An 18741-nucleotide genomic window follows, 5' to 3' on the forward strand; every position below is an offset into this window, starting at 1 on the left:
ATAATTACGTTGGAGTAGCTTTTCTAACCCGCTGTGTACACGGGGTTTTGGCTCGATGGCCGTTGTATCAATAAAACAAAGTCTAAAAGTATCCGGATATGAGATATCATGGACACGGGGCAAGTAGCAATGCCTAAACAACCTTGACCATACGCCAGTAACCGTGAAGCAAATGATTCTCGCGTTCCAGCGTTCATCCAGGGTGAGGGGGCTGTATCCCCTAAAGCAAATTGTAGGGACATCATCATGACTAAAAGTCAAGCAAAACCTTGAGGATCATGGCCAGCAAAAGCACAACGAGAACGACAATGGCTCGATCAACCCAGAGCGGCACACCTTCATCATACGCACGGGTGGTAGGAGGGACTTGGGGGCGCACACTAAGATTCGGGGCCGGAGGCAGCGATACTGTCCGTGTAGGGGCGATAATACCTTGACCTGGACGCGCAGGAGGGTAAGATGCCGCTGTCGCTGGTGGTTGTGATGCTGACGCCGAACTCGAGGCCGCTGCGACTGTCTCAGGTGCCGTACGAACAAAGCCCTCGGCCAGCTCGGCACTCTCTGTATCCACCGGTTCGGTTCTTGATGTCGGAGGCATCGGCGTCACTGCTGCTGTAGATTCTCCTTCTGAGCCCTTGGACTCGGCCATCTCATCCTTGTATCCAAGCTTCAACTCGGAGGGTATCTCGACTTCGGTCGCTGAATCTGGCGAGTCTGAGTTGGCCTTTGCCGACTCTTCGCATTCCTGGATGATTTCGATATTTGACTTTGCGCAGGTTGGGCATTTGAATGTGTGTGATGCCATTGCGTGACGCTTTCGCACGGCATCGCTCGTTTCGAGACCGCCCAGCTGACCTCGAGGGTCCGTCTCCATGAAGCTACGCAACCTGTCGTCATGTTAGGCAAAGGAGAAAAAACTCTAATCGTGACTGGAAAGGTAAAGAGGGGCTAAACATACGCGACAAGGGCCGTCCTCACGCCCCATGCAGGTTGCCACGTCTCTTCATGGTGGCCGCTGATACTTAGACAAATCTCCCGGTTGGTTTCGAAACGACCACTAGGTGTGAGGAAGCGGAAACTCGGCGGGCGAAGAGGATATGTAGGCGGCAACACGATACGGCCATGATAAATGCCTTCGCTATAGGAGGAGTTGGGTGGCCCGCGGAACGTGAAGTGCCATTCGAATAGATCTGACTCTAGTGGAGTAGCCGTATAATCTGGTGATGGAGAGCTGGAGAGTTCCTGGGCTTCACGCACTGATTTGGATTGGATTGATTAGCGGGCTTTGAGGCGGTCAGATGGATAAGGGTCCAATGTCTGAGGGGCATCTTACATATGCGCCGTATAGTCGGCGACTTTGAGTTGAACTTGGGAGTTGCCATGTTAAATGCGCAGGCTGTTGTAGCTTGGGGTGATGTAATCGTCTAGTGATCGATATTCGGCGGAAATCGTCTCGTCCAGCTGACCCGGACAGTGGCAGCTTTTGATTGAAAGAGCGAACGTATGAGTCGTGTCGGGTCACGCAAGGTTGCGTAGAAGAATGGGCGGTCGACGTAGGTGCAGAAAGATGGGCTGGCGTTCAAGAAGTTTAGGAGCGTATCTGACAGATGGAGGGATAGGTGGCACCAACTATCTCATGTCGCGACTGTCACTGGAGTCACTGGGGAGGGGTGGGTTCTTATCCGGCCGGGGGCTTTTAAAGGTGGAATCTACGACCACCCTGACGCCGCTAATTGAGTGCCCAGGGGTTTGAGGCGTTGAGCCTTTGTACGGACTACGGAGCACTGAGGCAATGAGGGAAGTGCGCTGTGAGCCAAGGCCCCAAGGTACCTGGGTACCTATCGAGTATTCGTATGTGCCGCTGTGCTGCAACAAAGGAGATACGTAGTGTAGCTGCATAATTGAGCACGAGTCACCTAGTGCTCCTAGTCTCCTGGGCCATGAAGGAAAGAGCATGTTGGAATGCACTTTCTGCCATTGGTCCGACGTGCCGGCACAGGCTGACTTACCTAAGCATCCAAGGACATTTCAGGTTGTCAGTCCGTCAACGACGTTTCTTCCCACTCGTACTGATGAACGACCATCACTATCCGAGTTTCCCGACGTTGTTTCCCAGCGAAGTTCAGAACGCCTAGAGGCAAAGGCGAACCCAAGGTATGCTGGCCCATCTAGACGGGCTCAATTGAGTCTCTGGCTGTCTGCTGACGAGTAATAATCTCAGGAAACCCTCCCTCCCCCTCGAGAATCTTCTCCGAACGACGCGCCCGTATCGACCTTCGCTATGTATCCCGGTCCCAAGCCCCCGACGCCTCACGTCCCTGGTGTGTACCGCTTTACGGCGACAGCCCTGGGCGCTGGCATGTGGTTCTTCGTATGTCTCTAATTGAGGCCCCAATTGGTGATGGGAGGCCGTGAAAGCTAATGTCAATCTACACCACCAACAGCTCATGTACCGCGCGAAGAAGGACGGTAAATTTCCCTCACCTGTCAACGATACTGAGTGCGTGAATACTGACGGGTGTGTGCAGGAGCTGTCTTGCTGGGCTGGAAGCACCCCTGGGACCATTGATCCGAAAGTTCTGGAGAGGGGCGGTATAGTGAACGACAAGTTTGAGGGATGCGCAGAGAATGCGCGACATGGACAAACATTTCGGCATTCGCCAGTCCACAAGTCAAACAGATATCAGCAGAGGAATGAACGGATAGCTACTCTATTATGGGTGTTAGGCAATTACGGCAGGCACAACTATGCTTGGATTCATCTCTGTCCGTCCCTTCTACTGAGTGTTGGGCTTTTCGAAAAGGTAGTGCGACACGCCCCAGGTGTCCCCGCCTTGGTAGGCGAACAGCTCAGAACACGCCAAGTAGAAGATCTGCCATCTGTTGAACCACACGCTGGCGTTCTGTTCCCCATACGTCTCGACCAAGTGCGGCCAGATCTCTTTCTTGTGTGCGAGCATCTCGATCAGCCAGTGCTTGACGCCCGTGTTAGCTTTTCCTCCCGAGACTGATCTAGGCTAGAAGAAAGATCGACGACAACTTACCTCGCAAGTCTTGGAATAATGTAGTCCGTTGACCCACCACTGCTTCTGGATCTTTAGGTCCCGCTGGAAGAACAGGAGCAGGTCAGTGGAAGGCATGGTACCTCCTGTGAAGAAATGGGTTGTCATCCAGCCCTCCTCGCTGCGTTCCCCCACGGTCAGCGTTTGTCATGAATGAACAACATTGCGGCCGCCACTTACTAATCGTACGGCGTGGTCTTGTGGGCAAAGATGTGAACAAAAAGTTTGCCACCGGGCTTCAACGCCCTGCCCACCTTTGCCATGAGGAGCTCATAATTTTTCATGTGCTCGAATAGCTTTGGATATAATCAACACCCACTTCATCGGACACATCTAGCGGCGAATCAAAACACATACCTCAATAGAGACGACCCTGTCAAAAGACTCCCGCTCAAACTCATAGTCAACGACATTGCCTGTGATGACCGTGAGGTTGGACAACCCTTTGTCCTTGGCTTTTCCATCGATGTACTCCTTTTGGGTCCTGGAGTTGGAAAAGGCCGTGACCTTTGAGTTGGGGAGTACCTCAGCGAAGTACAGCGCACCTGATCCCCAACCGCAACTGCAAACGTCAACTCAGCCCTGAAACTTATATATGATCTCACGATGCATGTAAAGAACCGGAGACAACTCACCCGAGATCTAAGATACTCATACCGTCCTTTATATCGGCCTTTTCGACGTACGTCCGCAACATGGCCACTTCTGCCTGTGCCAGTGTCTCGCCTCCCTTGGGGTACAGGCAGCATGAGTACTTCATGCGGGGGCCAAGGCATGCGGCAAGGACGCCAGTGCCAACCTCGTAGTGCTGCTTGTTAGCCGCAGCGGTCTCAATTGCGATGGGCTGGGTGCGCAGCTTCTCGATGAACGTCATCTTGCGCTCGTAGTCGAGGCTGAGGGACGTGCTCGCAATGGAGTCGAGACGCTCCTGGAGCTGGCGCCGGATGCCTATCCTGATGACGGCGTGGGGCAGGTAGCCGCTGTCGAGGAGCCAGTCTAGATGTTGCGTTAGAAATGTCTTGTCCAGTCTCAGGCCAGCTTCACAATGAGCTTGACGGTGCTTCGTTGCGAGGACGTACCCGTGTTCATCTTCGCAGCAGAGGTGATTCGCAAAGGGTTAGTTGAAATGAGAAGAGTGACAGAAGCAAGGGATTGACCGTCTTTGTGGCCTGAGTCCCGATGCGTGAGGTTGTATTGTACTTTGAAACCACAGCGGTGTCCGAGCACCAAATCCAAGTGAAGGATAAGCAATGAGTTACAAGCAATGTAAGTCGTTGGTTGATGCGAGGTCTCTAGGCTAATTCAACGAGGACTGTTGGCACGAGAGTTGGGAATAGACGATGGCAGTCAAAGCTTGGCTAGATTGATTGCATCGACTGAGGGAAGCTGTCGAGAGCTACCCAGCTGTCCTTGTGGCTGGGGTGGCAGGTCGCATGGTGCAGCCGCAGCCCCCGGCCACTCGGAGCCGGAACGACCCGCCTGGGCTAGGTCGGCACCGGAATGCGGGTCGGTGGATCATCGATGACACGTTCATTCATGGTTCACCCAACATTCGCGATCATCGCACGCCCAATCTGGCCTACCATTGCAGCATCCTAATATTCGAACAGGAACGAGATGGATAATCCACATTCTATATAGAAGACAGGCTCTTAGTAACAGTCATTTGATTGTTTGAATACATTAGAGCAGTACTTGTTATACTCTTTGTGGGGATACGTTATCGCATTCTCCCTTTTACCTCAAAGGCGGCTTTCTAACGGTGTAATCCTACAAGTCCATTTGCTCCAAAATGATTTTATACTCCTTTCTTTGCTTCGGCTTCATCAAGATGCGTTCCTTGAAACGTCCCGCAGCCCGAGCCAGCTTTCGGAAGATGTACTTTTCCGATATCCACGCCGTGACCAAGTAAACGCCCCCTAATAAAATCATGAAGAGCTCAAAGTCCCAGCTCGTCTTGGTGAGTTGCATCAGGTGCCTTACTGAATGCCCCGGACCAAGTATCATCCACAAGGTGATTGAAATGGTTGCCACGATGGTTGCCATAAACGGCCCTTGTTAGTGTTAGTTGATTAAATCTTCCAGAAATCCAACTTCACTTACAGTTCTTTAGCGCCTTCTCCCTGAAGGGAGGGCCCGCGTTGAGTACCACGCCCGCCAAGATATACTCGAAACAGGACACCAAAAATAAGACAGTGTTTTCCGAGTTCTTGATATTCGATTTGTCATGGTTGACTCGTGGGGGGATGTACCTTTTTATCCGGTTAGCGATGCGCAAAATAGAATGTGGAAGTAAGGTTTGAATCGCTCACCATGACTGCTTTCTCACGGCGATATACACAGCAGTCTGCACGAGAATACAAATAACCATCTGTCCTAGCAGCGGGATGAGCACCTTGCGCGAGACAAGGTCTGCAGTCGGTCGCTTTCGTGACAGAACGGGGTATGGTCCGGCCCAGCTCACTATGACACATATCAGCGTATTGCTCGAAGGCTCTGATGTAGAATAGTGGCTTACTGAAAATGGCAATGGGAAGAATCAGGAGTAGATCGATGAACAGAAACTGCAGAGTGATTAGCTAATGGTGAGACTTTGGTGATCACATAGACTTACTTGAAAGTCGCCGAGATTAGAAGCTGTAGCATAGAGAAAGCTGACAGACGTGAACTGGATGGCCGAGTACAGACTCATGTACTTAAAGCAACTGAAGCTCGTCACAAGCGCAGCACGCCCCTCGCTAAAGATACTTGTTATGATAATACTCTGCTTCGCAGCCAGTGGCACTACTTACCGGATAACCTGGGGAACGCAACCGATGTCGAAGACGCGTGACGTGAACGGAGCTGCAACGGAAGCTTCCGCCTCTGAGAGGGAGATGCCAACATCTGCAGCCTTGAGAGCGCCGCAATCGTTCGCACCGTCACCACAAAAGCCACAACAGTACCCAATCGCTTGCAATTTCTCGACCAGCTCGTGTTTTTCGTCTGGAGACATACGCGCGAACACTCGACCACGGACCAGCATCTAAGTTTGTGAGCAAAGGCAACCAGGCGGCATCTTCGGGGTAGGTAGGAACATACTCTCTGCAATACCAACGGAGGCGCGAAGTCCACAATCCAGCGAAATACCTCACCGCTGACTGCTAGTGAGTAATTGCGGATGTCATTAATGTTATACGCCAACGATGCGTCAATATCAGCCGGAGGCGGCAGTGGCTGAGCACCAAATTAGCTTCTGTAAAATTGCCTCCAAAGTTGGGTTGGACTTACAAGAAGAGTCTGTTCGTTCAGCTGGAAGCCTCCGTTATCGATGCTTTCCCACTGTAGCCGAGCTTTGGGGTCACCGGCATTGCCTGCTCGTTGTCAGAACCATTCAGATACCTTATTGTTCACCACCTACCTTCTACGAATCTCGGAACAAAGCAGTGTGCGGTCTTGTTGATCAGGTTGCATTCACGAGCCACGCTGATGGCAGTCAGGATGTTGTCACCTGTTACCATCGTCGTACTGATGTTCGATTCCAGCAGCTCGGTCAGTACAGGAGCCGTAGTCGGCTTGAGCTTGTTCTCGAAGATGATGAAACCAGTGAATTCCAATTGGGACTCTGCCTCATGTCGCTTCATCTTCTGGGCTTTGACCCAGCTAAGTTTTGGAATATGGCGAGCTGCGCAGCCAATGACGCGGTAACCCTTGTGTGTATAGTAGGCAAGCTGATCATCATAGTCGACTGGGACTATTTGACACAAAGAAGAGTAAATGTCAGTGGCGCTTTCGTGGGTGAGGAGATATCACTGCGGTAGAAATAGGTCACTTACAGCTGTCTTCACGACATATCTCTCGCATGCATTCAGGAGCACCTTTGACATATATGTCCCCACTTTGCTGTCCAAACTGTCGAACGATGACGCTTGCTCTACGGAGCTGCGAAACGAATTCGAAGGACTTCAGTACTCCCAGTTCAAGCGGTTGCTGATCAAGTGGGTTAGTCTAGCTTTGATCAAGAGGGGTCCGCAGCCTACTGATTGGTCTCCCTGGTGAGTGGTGCCACGCAGAATAGCATCATGCTCAGCTGGAGGTCGAGCGACTGACGGCGAAAGTCCGCCCTGATCTTGGTCGTCCACCTCATTGGGGCTTTGTTTGCCTTCTTCGAAAGACCATCTTGTAAACTCGAACATTTTTAGGTCAAGTGGGTCGCCCATCAGCTCGTCATCCACAGACCTCAACGAGTGACAAGTTGCCATGGTGTATAAGGCAGCTTTCAATCTGGACATCTGGGCTGAACCGCCGGCCTGTTCTTGTACGAACGATAATGGATCCGTAAGCACATCCGTGAACCTGCCTGTCACCGGCGATGCAACGCGAACACCGAGTATGTCCAATCCGTCCTCTGTCAATGTACCGGTTTTGTCAAAGCACATGATGTCAATCTTTCCACCTACGTTGACCCGCTGTGGACTGATACAAAAGATTTGTTTCTTTTTCAGTCGACTGAGCGCAAAGTTGGTACCAATCGTGAGCGTCGCGGGCAGTGCTGGTGGCACCACGATGGTGATAAGATCGAGAGCACGGACTATGATGAGGTGCCAGGCAAGGTGAAGTCGCAGGAAATTAAATAGAGACGCGATGAAACCAAGCATGGCCACAACGGCCATGACGCTGATGTAACGGAACGAGTCTCTATAGAATTTGAAGCCAGATGGTTTGGGGAAGAGCATGGACCGGACAAGGGACCCCTTCGTGGTGCTGAATCCCGTTCTGACCACGAGGGCGAGGGCGACTGCGTCTCCATCGCGCTCTTCCTGCGGCCGCCGGGCGCGAATGATCTTGGTGCCACAGAAGAGGAAGTGTTTACCAATCTCAGGCGACACGGTCGGCGCAGCCAAATCGAGACTGTGCATGGTCTCATCAGTGGCTGGTGTTTTTGACACAGGCACCGATTCACCTGAGAAGCAGCCGTAAGTAAGTTTCGCTTATGGAAAAGTAGCATTCAAGAGAGAGACTCACCTGTGAGCATGCTCTCATTAACAATGCAATCGCCGCTCAAAAGCAAGCCATCACTTGGAAATTGAGTAAGATTCGGGTCGCTGACCTCGTACACGTCACCAGGCACGAGCTCGCTCGAAGATACAAATCGCCCTATGTCTGTCAGAATATCCAGCAAGTGTGATACGGCAGCTGAGTCCTTACAGAATCCATTTCGAAGGACGCGCACATCGCACTCGAAGCGAGAAATCTCGCGGAGTCGTTTCATCGTCTGTTCATTAGCCTTCCGCTGTCGCAAAAGCACAACGTGTAATTTGACCTACCGCTTTGGTTTCTATGAGTGTAGTGGCGATACTTCCAAACGACATGAGGAAGATAGCCACGGCGTAGTAATAATACTCGTCAAGAGACCATAGAACCAGGCTAGCAATTTGAAAGACGTAGAAAGGATGGAAAACCTGGAACAATTAGCACCTCGGCCAATCACAAGAAACGATCACCTACCTCATCTACGAGCAACTGCGGTGTTGACTTTTGCTCAATGTCAATCAGGTTGTTTCCAAACACAACTGCTCGCAGTCCCTTCTCGTCGCTGTCTATGCCGGCACGTACGGCTCGAGGATCGGTCCAATTCGGATCAACCCAGCCGTTGAACATGACAAACTTGTCCTTTTGCTGGTTGAAGTACAAGCGAACGTAACGATAATTGAGCATACGCAACTCGGTAATAATGGGATCGTAATCATCATCCACCCCGTAGCTCTTTCCAGTGGAGCCAAAGATGGTAGACATAGGTCTACCATACAGCTTTTTGTCTACGTCCATCAGGACGAACTCTCCCCATTGGTTCTAGACGAAGTCAGCTCATGTGTAATAATAAGGGGGACGCATAGCTTACCTCGACAACAACCCAGTCGCACTCCGCTAGAGGAGACGGTAGACCCAAAAGTTTCACCTGCCATCTGGGAAACCATCTGAGTAGCAGCCAAGCGATGCCAGCAGTGCATAGGCAAAGTGCGGCATACACAACGAAGCCAAGCCGACTCGTCCGAAAGCCAGCAATTGCAATGGTAAGGTCTTCGTTCACCATGTAGACCTTCTGGCTTAAACGATCCCCACCAAGGCTCTTATTGGTCATACCACTGTCTTGGCGCAATAGACGGGCGTGAACAGACGATCTCGAGTGTGTTGACGACCGCCTGCGTTGGGACATGTAATCATCGATGGGGTCGCCATTTTCGTAATCAGCATAGCCTTCATCCTCATCACCAAATGCGAAGTCTCCCACATCCGACAGGCTCTGGCGTTCATCTTCGAACGAGGTAGGGGAGGCTTCGGGCTCATCGTGATAGTATGCAAAACTCGTCGTAGAGTCGGCACGAGGACGTCGATGTGAGAAGGCCGAAACGCTGGTAGGAAGGCTTTCGGCCATGGGACCCGAGAAGAGCTATAGACAATATAATTAGAGTCCATGCGCAATTGGAGACGGAACTTGGGTTATGTCTAACCTCGTCGTGGGCCATCTCCACCTCCTCGAAGATGCTCGTTGAGCTCTGGTTCGAGTCGAGCCGGTAGAGCGGCGCATGGCCATTCCTTGATGTAGAGGAGGCACGATAGTGCCCGTTCTCTCCAGGCGCAGGCATGTCTGCGGTTTCTTCAGGGCGATCGAGTCGCCGTAACGGTATCGAAGGTTCCAGCTCGAGAGACGAGAGGTCGAAGGGGTGGCTGAAGTACCGAAGCGAGGGTCGAGGTGGGAGAAGCAGTGTTGTAACTTTGGCGAGAACGACCCATTACCGTGCGTCAACAGTCTTACTTGGGCCGCGAAAACTGGAAGAAGCAGCTCGAGGAAGCTGTACTGGGATGCGATGCGATGCGATTTCGGAGTTGGGGGGTCGATTGGCAGGTCGAAGAAAGTCAGCGCGGATGCCCGCACGGTCGGTCCAATCGTCCTCAAGTTGGATGGGCGCTAGAGTTTGGATTTATAGCTAGAGCTCACAAAAGGGCAAGGAAAAGCCAGGCACCCGTAGCTATCTCGTTGAGCTACGTATATGATATGTTGGCATACCGCATCCTCAGCGCTGCAATAGTAAAGCAACTCAGATTGGTACGGAAGAGGAATTGTATGTTATCAGGGATTGCAAGGCGGTTGGAGTACTAGGTAGACAGGCATGTGGTTTATGTGTACCTACGACGACATAATTACCTAATACCTAAGGTAAGGTAGAGGCAAGCACGCAAGGTGACAGGTCGCGGGTAAGTACTACATTGCCCTCGCGTGCCTTATGTAAAGTAAAGTATCTTCGGATTACCTTATCATCGATGGGATAGGCATCATGCTCTCGCTACCAAGACTCAGAGGACAAGTTAAATGGCCGCTTTTTGTTGGCTAATGTAAGGACAGGCGGCCATTTACTTTGTCCCCCGAGTAGGTGGCTAGATAGCGCCGCCATAGTCCTGGGCAACACGGTGGCTGGGCAATTGGGCAACTGGGCCACCTCTTGAACCGATAAGAAACGAATCGCTGGAATTGGTCGCGAATGGGATCTGTAGTAAGAACCCTGTGGCGTACTAACGGGTGAGGGGAGGGAGGGTTTGTCTCATTGAAATTTTAGGTAAGCAGCCCTCGGCAAATGCCGACAAAAACCTTGGAGGGGAACTGCCTCAATGCCCTCGACCAATATCAACGGCTGCCTTCCATTTGCTCATGTATATCTTCTAACTGAACACTCATATTGATGCCCATGGTTGAGTTAATGCATTCTTTCCTACTAAGTTTCCTTTTTCTAATCTATGGTCCGGCATATACTTAGCTAGGAAGGGACTTGTTAAAAACACGATGATTCCTTGGGTGCCGTCCAGGTTACGCAAGACGGGAGAGCACTGAGATAGCCCCAGTGACCCCCGCCACAACCCCCGCATTACCTCACTTGGCCGACCACGTACGGATATAGTAGGTAAGTATGGAATCAATGCTTAGACTTGCCTGGGTCAATTTCGCTGAAATGATGTTGATTGACAAATATTGTGTGGTATCAATAGCTGCTTGTCTCTTGGGCTTTGTGCAGCCGTGCAGCGTACGACAAAGAGATGTTCGGAGCCCTAGGATAGTTACTGAAGGTTGATGTTAGTGTCTCTGTTAAGACAGATACCTCCTCAACACGTCTGACCAGTCGAACGTACCGGGACCTCTCTTATAGAGCCCAGCGTGATGCGGGACTACCTAGGTACCTACCTACCTTACTTGGGCTACCTCACCACCTTGCGGGTACCTGTACCTACACCACCTGGTGTCCATACCATTTGTACGGATAGGTATGGTGCCTTAGGTACCTGCCTACCTGACCTAACCTCATGAGGTCCAATAACAGGGAACTGTCTGCCCGGCCCCCTTGGCCCAGGTTGCCCGCCCATCTTTATGGAAGTCGCCCGCAGTGGTATCCATTGGCAGCACGCTACCCGCTGTGCCCGCCATGTCCGCCTAACCATAGGAGGAGCCCAGGCGCCAACTTGCGGTACCCGCCCCAACGGAGGAGAAAGCCTCTCTCCCAATTTAATTTTTTTCCAATACCACACATTGCCTTCCCCCCCCACCAAAATAAAGTCAACTGCGCATCTACAACTTCCCACGTTCGGCACCGTTTTCTGCCCTGCCAACTCCATCAACCGCAACCTCCCTCCAGATCAGCCCGGGACTTCTCTGTCCCACGCCTCTTGTGGTATCGCTCCATTATCGGATAGGAAAAACCAAAAGATTCGATCGCACATAATGGCTGAGCCCATCCGTAACAAGCGCCTTGATCCGGCTACCGCGCCGTAAGTCACAAACCTTGCGGCACTGCTCTCTCCGGTGGCGAGGGGTCGCTTCCTTAGGCTTCCCTTGCCCCATTCCACGATCACCATCGCTGACATCTACTCCCGAGCATCCAGTACGCCGCAAAACACCCCCCTTCAAAATGCGCCCATTTCGTCGCATGCCCAGCAGCCTGGCGTCGCCAGCATCAAGGAAGGTATGTACTAAAACCCCCGCCACGTTATTCGTCTCCATTTTCTCTTGCGCGCACTTTGACTTTCTTTTGGATACGACCACCCCTCTATCGACCTGTTACTGACGTGCACCCAATCTACAGAGGACCTCGACCGTGCCGCTGCTGCCTCCATCTTTGCACAGAACCCCAAGCTTGTCCAGATGATCCAAGGAAGACTTGGTTCTCTCGTTGGCCGATCCTCCGGCTACATCGAGTCGCTGCCTCCGCAGGTGCGTCGCCGTGTTGCCGGCCTCAAAGGCATCCAGAAGGAACACTCCAAGCTTGAGGCCGAGTTCCAGGAGGAGGTTCTCCAGCTCGAGAAGAAGTACTTCGCCAAATTCACTCCTCTCTACGAGAAGCGTGCCAAGGTTGTCAACGGTGCCTCTGAGCCTACCGAGGAGGAGATCAAAGCCGGCGAGGAGGATGACGAGGAGGACGATGAGGAGACTGAAGAAGCTGAGAAGGCCGAGAAGCCTGCCGAATCGAATGAGTCGGTTTCTGGTATCCCCGAGTTCTGGTTGTCTGCCATGAAGAACCAGATTTCTCTCGCCGAGATGATTACCGATCGCGACGAGGCCGCTCTTAAGCACCTGATCGATATCCGCATGGAGTACCTCGACAAGCCTGGCTTCCGCCTCATCTTCGAGTTCGCCGAGAATGATTTCTTCACCAACAAGACTGTCACCAAGACATACTTTTACCAAAGTGAAAGCGGCTATGGCGGTGACTTCATCTACGACCATGCCGAGGGCGACAAGATCGAGTGGAAGGAGGGCAAGGACTTGACTGTCAGAGTCGAGAGCAAGAAGCAGAGAAACAAGAGTAAGATTTGCATGAATAACCGCACATCGAGATGCAGCCGCTAACCCCTCTCCCAGACACCAAGCAGACCCGCATTGTCAAGAAGACGGTGCCCACCGAATCTTTCTTCAACTTCTTCTCGCCTCCCCAGGCCCCTGCCGACGAGGACGATGACGCTGCCTCCGACATTGAGGAGCGCCTCGAGCTTGACTATCAACTCGGCGAGGACATCAAGGAGAAGCTCATTCCCCGTGCAATTGACTGGTTCACCGGCGAGGCCCTGGCCTTTGAGGAGCTCGACGATGACGACATGGAGGGCGACTTTGATGATGAAGACGACGAGGATGAGGATGACCTTAGCGAGGACCGTGATGAGGATGAGGAGTCCGAGGACGACGTAAGTGACGCCTAACTTGAGGACTCTACGACAGCAGACGCTAATCATACTCAGGATGACACCGGCAAGCCCAAGGCGGAGGCGGCTGAATGCAAGCAAAGCTGAGCAGCAAACGCCGGTCGACTGAATTGCTAGGTTCTTCACGTTCATGGCAGACTTCATTTGGGGGAGTGCGTGATAGTCATGCTCTGGTTCTTTCGCGTCACGAAAGCCGGCGGCAGCGACGTCACGCTCAGCACCACGTCAATAAACCCGTTTTGAGGGTTAATCCAAGCAGAGCAGCATTGAATGGATGGGCTTCTTGCTTGATAGATGGTAATTGACGTTTCGGTCTCAAACATTCTCAACGATACGGCTATCTTACGCTCTGGTCATGAATGATGCTATACGTCGGTGCTAAAATGGATTTGTAGAAAGGGTGTTCACCCGAATTTTCCTTCATGTAAGACGGGTACGGGCATCAACAATGGAAGCAATAGACAGAAAATAAGTCAAATAAGCAAATCTTCCTTTTGCTTGCAACTCCAAGGTGGGGTGGGAAGGTGCCCATGTCCGCATATGGCTGTGGGCCACTTAAAATTCTCAGCTCCCTCCTTCGCTCACTTTGCGTATTTGAGAATAATGCAGCGCACCTAGCGTGTTGTCGCGATACTTGGGCAACTGAAGCACCTAGTTGATTATGAGCTATATTCAAAAGCATGGAGGAATCTCATTCCATTGTCAGGATGTCGCCTTGAGGTTTAGCGGCTGTGACCAATATGGAAGCTCCGTAGAATGTCGGGGGATTCAAGGGCGGACGCGGCGGTGCTTGCGGACCTGTAAAAGGTCGGAGCGGCCGTTGAACCTCACACTGAATACCTTACCTAAGTTGATGTATACAGGAGAGGTGATTTCGCATAGATCGTTGAGCGGCCCGGAATCGGCACTTTGGTCTGGTCAGCGACTTTATTACAGGTGATTACTTAGGCAGGTAACACGAGCAATCTTCTTAGTCAAAGCACCTCGTACCTACATCAAGTTGAATTTAATGCGTCGGCCAAATCTTCAAACAAGCCGCGACCCACGCAAAGGAGGTCGTGGCCAGTCCCGTCTCATGCTTGTTGTGCGGTGTGCCATCCGCGCCGGCGCCGGAGAAAATTGGATTTTTTTTTTTCTCTCTTTAACCCACCATCTGCAGTGACTCAAGTCTCAATCCCAGGAAGGCGTGCTTGGCTGCAAGCTACCTAAGGCACCTAGCTTCCAGATAGGCTCTGAGATTGAAGAGTCTACGACCGAGTGCCGGAACCTTGAGGGATGTTGCCGGCCTTCGGGCCTGCTCCGCTGGCAAAGTCGGACTTTATCCACTGTGCGAGCCCGAGTCGCATGAGCTCTTTATTTTTGGTCGATTTCTGCTGTCCACGATTGGCGTCTGCACCGTATAGAAACAGTGTCCATTTGCGGCGGGAGAATCCCGGACCACTTGCCCACAACATCGGGGTCTGTCTCGCTGGATCCTTCCCTTTGTAGTGCCCCCCACAGGCGGCCAGCAGACTGCACGTCAACGACCTTACAAAAAGGGCACCGAGAGGTACCTCCAGCGTGCTAAATAATAGTGAAGATACATGCATTGAACTGGAAACAGTCATCGGGTACCACCTTCCACACCCAAGGTAAGTTATGGTACCTGTTACCTACCTCATTCTTTTACATCAGTCATGGCCCTCCGTCTCACATCCCGCGTCATTTTGGCTACTTGACATGAGGTGATTAAAAACTTCCTCCTCCCGGAAACATTCCCAATTTTTACCTCGACCCGTTGCCCTGGTTGTCCTTGTTTCTTGCTCATCTAGCCTTCTCGTCGTATACCAGACGGCGCTCTCCCTTTCTCTCCGACTTCACACTCAACAACACCCCAGCCGCTCTTGATCTGGCAGCTTTCTTGTGCTTCTATTGCCCCGCATCAAAAAATCGTGCTGCCCCTCCATCCCATCGACCTTGCTCACCTAGCAAAACCAATACCAACCACACATGATGAGCTCAGCACAAGATATCACTGGCGCTTCTGCGCACGGGAGACAGCTCGAAGTTTCCGCCAGCTTGGGACTTTCAACTTCGCCAACCGCCACTTTCACCTCCCCCCCTTCAAGCTTTGCTAGAGCCGGCCCTGCTCTAGCCCAGAGGCCAGCCCCGAAGCTTCTGAAGCCCTTCAACACCCAGGACATTAAGATTTTGCTACTCGAAAATGTCAACCAGACAGGAAAAGACATCCTGACCGAGCAAGGTTACCAGGTCGAGGCTCTCAAGACCTCTCTGCCTGAAGATCAGCTCATTGAGAAGATTCGGTAGGCCTCTCCCTTACACTGAAGTCTGATTAAGAGAGTGAGAGAATGCCCCGTACTCATGCAATGTGATCCTCCAGGGACGTGCATGTCATTGGTATTCGCTCCAAGACCAAGTTGACCGAGAAGGTCCTGCGTGAGGCCAAGAACCTGCTCGTCATTGGCTGCTTCTGCATCGGCACCAACCAGGTCAACCTCGAATACGCCGCCGCTCACGGCATTGCTGTCTTCAACTCCCCTTTCGCCAACTCGCGCAGTGTTGCAGAGCTTGTTATTGCCGAGATCATCACCCTGGCCCGCCAGCTTGGTGACCGCTCCAATGAGATGCACCGCGGCACCTGGAACAAGGTCAGCTCCAAGTGCTGGGAAATCCGTGGCAAGACGCTCGGTATGTAGTCCTGCCCTGCCCGCCTTCGTACTGTGCGTCGTCACATGGTGCGGAGGAAGCCCTATCAATCGCTGACTGCAAACCAGGTATCGTGGGCTATGGCCACATTGGCTCGCAGCTTTCCGTCTTGGCTGAGGCCATGGGTATGAATGTTGTCTATTACGATGTCGTGAATCTGATGGCCTTGGGAACCTCGACCCAAGTACCCACCTTGGAAGCCTTGCTGGAGGAGGCCGACTTCGTTACCTTGCACGTACCTGAGCTGCCAGAGACCAAGAACCTGATCTCCACTGCTCAGCTCGAGAAGATGAAGACTGGCGCTTACCTGATTAACGCCAGCCGTGGTAGTGTTGTCGATATTCAGGCTTTGATTAACGCCATGCGCTCTGGCAAGATTGCCGGTGCTGCTCTTGACGTCTACCCCAACGAGCCTGCGGCCAACGGCGACTACTTTAACAGCTCGCTCAACACATGGGGCGAGGATCTGCGTAGCCTGAACAACATCATCTTGACGCCACACATTGGTGGTAGCACTGAGGAAGCCCAGCGTGCTATTGGTGTCGAAGGTAAGGAATAAACCCAGTGGCTAGGCCAAGCATCCAAACTTATATGCAAATAGTTGCCGAGGCGCTTGTTCGCTACATTAACCAGGGCACCACACTCAACAGTGTTAACCTGCCTGAGGTTAACCTAAGATCATTGACTCTGGATGAGCCCGACCACGCTCGTGTAAGCAATATTTGGCGCCATGCGGATTTTAATAGAGAGCTGATAGGGGAATCCAGGTCATCTACATCCACCGCAACGTTCCTGGTGTATTGCGCAGAGGTGAGATATTGCCTATGGTTCATATGATTAGTGTGTCTATGGAGTGCTAATGGACGGTAGTTAACGAGATTCTTGGTAACCACAATGTTGACAAGCAGATCTCTGACAGCAGAGGCGACGTAAGTTCCCTATGTAGTAGAAGACGGAAGTTGGGTTACTAACCTGGGTCTAGATTGCGTACCTCATGGCCGACGTAAGCGACGTCAAGGCCGAAGATATCAAGGAGATCAACGACGGTCTGGATTCTCTGAGCTGTGAGTACAAATTCAAAAATGCAGTGGCGAGTTGACAAGTTACTTACACAAAGATACAGCACGCATCATGACCCGCGTCTTGTACTAGACACGCATGTAGAAGCTATGGCATTGGTAAGGCGTTTGTGATGAAGATTCCCGGTTCGTTAAAAAGACGGCTCTCAGCGACCCAAGACAGCATCTCAACATGTCGATATGGGGTCAAGACACTTTGGATAGGGGAGTACCGGGTTTCACATCAACTTGAAGGCATATAAAAGCTAGTCGTTACATAAAGACAGGAGTGGCTGGAATGGATACAATGTAGTAGACCAAGACAGAACAGAACCAGCATTTGCAATTGAAGAGAAGACGTTCCCGATTGGTGGCGTGTATGTTATTATACAGATCCATGGCAAAGGCATTGAAGGCATCCCAAAGTACCAACTTCTTCGCTATGAGCACGACCTTGCTGCAGCTCAGTGCTGTGGGAGGAGCGGATGAATATGGCGGTGAGTATGGGCGATGGACAGCCTATCAGATTTGAGGATTGGCAAAGGGGGCCCAGACCAACTCGGAAATTGTGTTGATGCAGCGGATCCGAGCCCGGGCCTCAAGTCCACAACGCATGAGCTCGCCCCTCCTCTTTTCCCAAAATTGTAATGAATGAAGACGATCAATCTTTATCGAGAAGAGAAAGAGAGAGAGAGGAGGAGGAGGAGGAGGAGTTGTCGACCGCTGGCGGCGCTGGCGGAGGACCGGCAGATGGCCAATGCTGCCTTAGGTGCGGAGTAGTCTACGAAAGGAATTGTCGGATCTTTGAAGCAAAATGCAAAGGATAGAGGGGGACGGCGGACGTCGGGCTATCACTATTTTGTCAGCTGCTGGATGCCGTGAGCCAGTGATACTAGTATCCGACAGGCAGCGTGGCAGCGTTATTAGTTGCGTGGATAATGGCATGACGGGGAATACTGGGACAGGGTGAATAAAGCAGGCGATATGGAGCTGATTGAAATTTGCCTCTGAATATCCGTACGGATTCACAGTGTTGACTGGCAACACTGGGGGCGAAGCGGATGGCGAAAGGGGGGACTCGGGGAGGCTAGGATGGGATGAAGACAGCCAATGCGGTAAGGGGCAAGGGCCAGGCGTTTAGTGATGTATACAGACAAACGACTTGCAAAAGACACTGTGCATTCCGTCGTTGTATACAACATGCCCGACTGCAGCAAAATCGGGATCGTCTAAATATCAATGCAGCTCTGAGTACATATGACAATGCCGACGGATACATGGCCGTAGTTAGGTAGGTCTGCGTAACGTAGGGATATCAGAGGAGAGAGGAAAGAAGACGGGTAGGTATTACTGGGTACTTCGTACTTGTAGGGGCAAACATGGATCCATGCCACAAGGTAGTGGCGCTAGGACAGCAAGGAAAAGGAGACAAACACTGACCACAACGACACGTCGGTGAACTGACGGGTGCGTCTGAGGGTCAACAAGTCTGTGGTTTCCGGCTCGGCAGCTTGGGACGAAAGCTTTCAGCACGGCTTTTCTTTTGGTTTCCTGCATACTTGTCAGGCCCCAAAGCAGGTACAAATGGTGCAAGGAGAGGCGACCCTGCGCTAGCTGGAGAAGCTCAAGACTCGAGAGGGACGGTTGTTTCAACTTCCGTCTTTGTTTGGTAGTCAGCCAGCCAGACTTTG

At 51.9% G+C, this 18741-nt stretch overlaps 7 protein-coding genes across 7 annotated transcripts; 3 read left to right on the forward strand and 4 right to left on the reverse strand.

Moving 5' to 3' along the window:
• Positions 1-89: 89 nt before the first annotated feature.
• BDP55DRAFT_424783 (ubiquitin-conjugating enzyme) lies at positions 90-1658 on the reverse strand. The gene is made up of 3 exons (XM_060567478.1): positions 1334-1658; positions 959-1256; positions 90-887 (listed from the first exon to the last, which is right to left on the reverse strand). The coding sequence occupies exons 1-3, from the start codon at positions 1380-1382 to the stop codon at positions 251-253; spliced, it is 984 nt and encodes a 327-aa protein (XP_060422353.1). The 5' UTR covers positions 1383-1658; the 3' UTR covers positions 90-250.
• A 623-nt stretch (positions 1659-2281) lies between these two features.
• Positions 2282-2569, forward strand: BDP55DRAFT_566920 (uncharacterized protein; the record flags this gene model as incomplete). The annotated part of the gene is made up of 3 exons (XM_060570549.1): positions 2282-2371; positions 2445-2469; positions 2529-2569. The coding sequence occupies 3 exons, from the start codon at positions 2282-2284 to the stop codon at positions 2567-2569; spliced, it is 156 nt and encodes a 51-aa protein (XP_060422354.1).
• A 102-nt stretch (positions 2570-2671) lies between these two features.
• Positions 2672-4323, reverse strand: BDP55DRAFT_424828 (methyltransferase). The gene is made up of 6 exons (XM_060567479.1): positions 4142-4323; positions 3698-4058; positions 3420-3624; positions 3243-3358; positions 3045-3183; positions 2672-2975 (listed from the first exon to the last, which is right to left on the reverse strand). Exons 1-6 carry the CDS (start codon positions 4149-4151, stop codon positions 2778-2780), a joined length of 1029 nt encoding a protein of 342 aa, XP_060422355.1. The 5' UTR covers positions 4152-4323; the 3' UTR covers positions 2672-2777.
• Positions 4324-4832: 509 nt separating this feature from the next.
• BDP55DRAFT_566882 (ATPase) lies at positions 4833-9688 on the reverse strand (the record flags this gene model as incomplete). The annotated part of the gene is made up of 17 exons (XM_060570544.1): positions 4833-5116; positions 5166-5314; positions 5375-5525; positions 5581-5626; positions 5677-5800; positions 5855-6087; positions 6144-6278; positions 6333-6418; positions 6463-6795; positions 6878-7049; positions 7082-8004; positions 8067-8198; positions 8250-8316; positions 8369-8503; positions 8550-8894; positions 8944-9492; positions 9554-9688. 17 exons carry the CDS (start codon positions 9686-9688, stop codon positions 4833-4835), a joined length of 3999 nt encoding a protein of 1332 aa, XP_060422356.1.
• A 2123-nt stretch (positions 9689-11811) lies between these two features.
• Positions 11812-13373, forward strand: BDP55DRAFT_638611 (uncharacterized protein; the record flags this gene model as incomplete). Its single annotated transcript, XM_060573136.1, has 5 exons — positions 11812-11858; positions 11973-12052; positions 12173-12892; positions 12949-13268; positions 13323-13373. The coding sequence occupies 5 exons, from the start codon at positions 11812-11814 to the stop codon at positions 13371-13373; spliced, it is 1218 nt and encodes a 405-aa protein (XP_060422357.1).
• Positions 13374-14533: 1160 nt separating this feature from the next.
• On the reverse strand, positions 14534-14893 carry BDP55DRAFT_638612 (uncharacterized protein; the record flags this gene model as incomplete). Its single annotated transcript, XM_060573137.1, has 1 exon — positions 14534-14893. One exon carries the CDS (start codon positions 14891-14893, stop codon positions 14534-14536), a length of 360 nt encoding a protein of 119 aa, XP_060422358.1.
• Positions 14894-15278: 385 nt separating this feature from the next.
• Positions 15279-17144, forward strand: BDP55DRAFT_638613 (D-isomer specific 2-hydroxyacid dehydrogenase; the record flags this gene model as incomplete). The annotated part of the gene is made up of 8 exons (XM_060573138.1): positions 15279-15589; positions 15667-15974; positions 16061-16540; positions 16594-16703; positions 16739-16802; positions 16863-16921; positions 16975-17056; positions 17116-17144. 8 exons carry the CDS (start codon positions 15279-15281, stop codon positions 17142-17144), a joined length of 1443 nt encoding a protein of 480 aa, XP_060422359.1.
• Between the last annotated feature and the right edge of the window lie 1597 nt (positions 17145-18741).

The sequence above is a fragment of the Colletotrichum godetiae genome (genome assembly GCF_030913485.1).
Source record: "Colletotrichum godetiae strain CBS 193.32 chromosome Unknown BDP55scaffold_89, whole genome shotgun sequence".
NCBI classification, from domain to species: Eukaryota; Fungi; Ascomycota; class Sordariomycetes; order Glomerellales; family Glomerellaceae; genus Colletotrichum; species Colletotrichum godetiae.

Bases quoted from the DNA above. Each gene is read 5' to 3' on its own strand.
- BDP55DRAFT_424783 (XM_060567478.1), bottom strand. From the start codon at position 1,382: ATGGCAACTCCCAAGTTCAACTCAAAGTCGCCGACTATACGGCGCATA. The intron at 1,257-1,333 runs GTAAGATGCCCC...AATCCAAATCAG, and splicing joins GCCGACTATACGGCGCATAT to TGCGTGAAGCCCAGGAACTC. The intron at 888-958 runs GTATGTTTAGCC...ACATGACGACAG, and splicing joins GTGAGGACGGCCCTTGTCGC to GTTGCGTAGCTTCATGGAGA.
- BDP55DRAFT_424828 (XM_060567479.1), bottom strand. The intron at 3,625-3,697 runs GTGAGTTGTCTC...TGACGTTTGCAG, and splicing joins ATGAGTATCTTAGATCTCGG to TTGCGGTTGGGGATCAGGTG. The intron at 2,976-3,044 runs GTAAGTTGTCGT...ACGGGCGTCAAG, and splicing joins ATTATTCCAAGACTTGCGAG to CACTGGCTGATCGAGATGCT.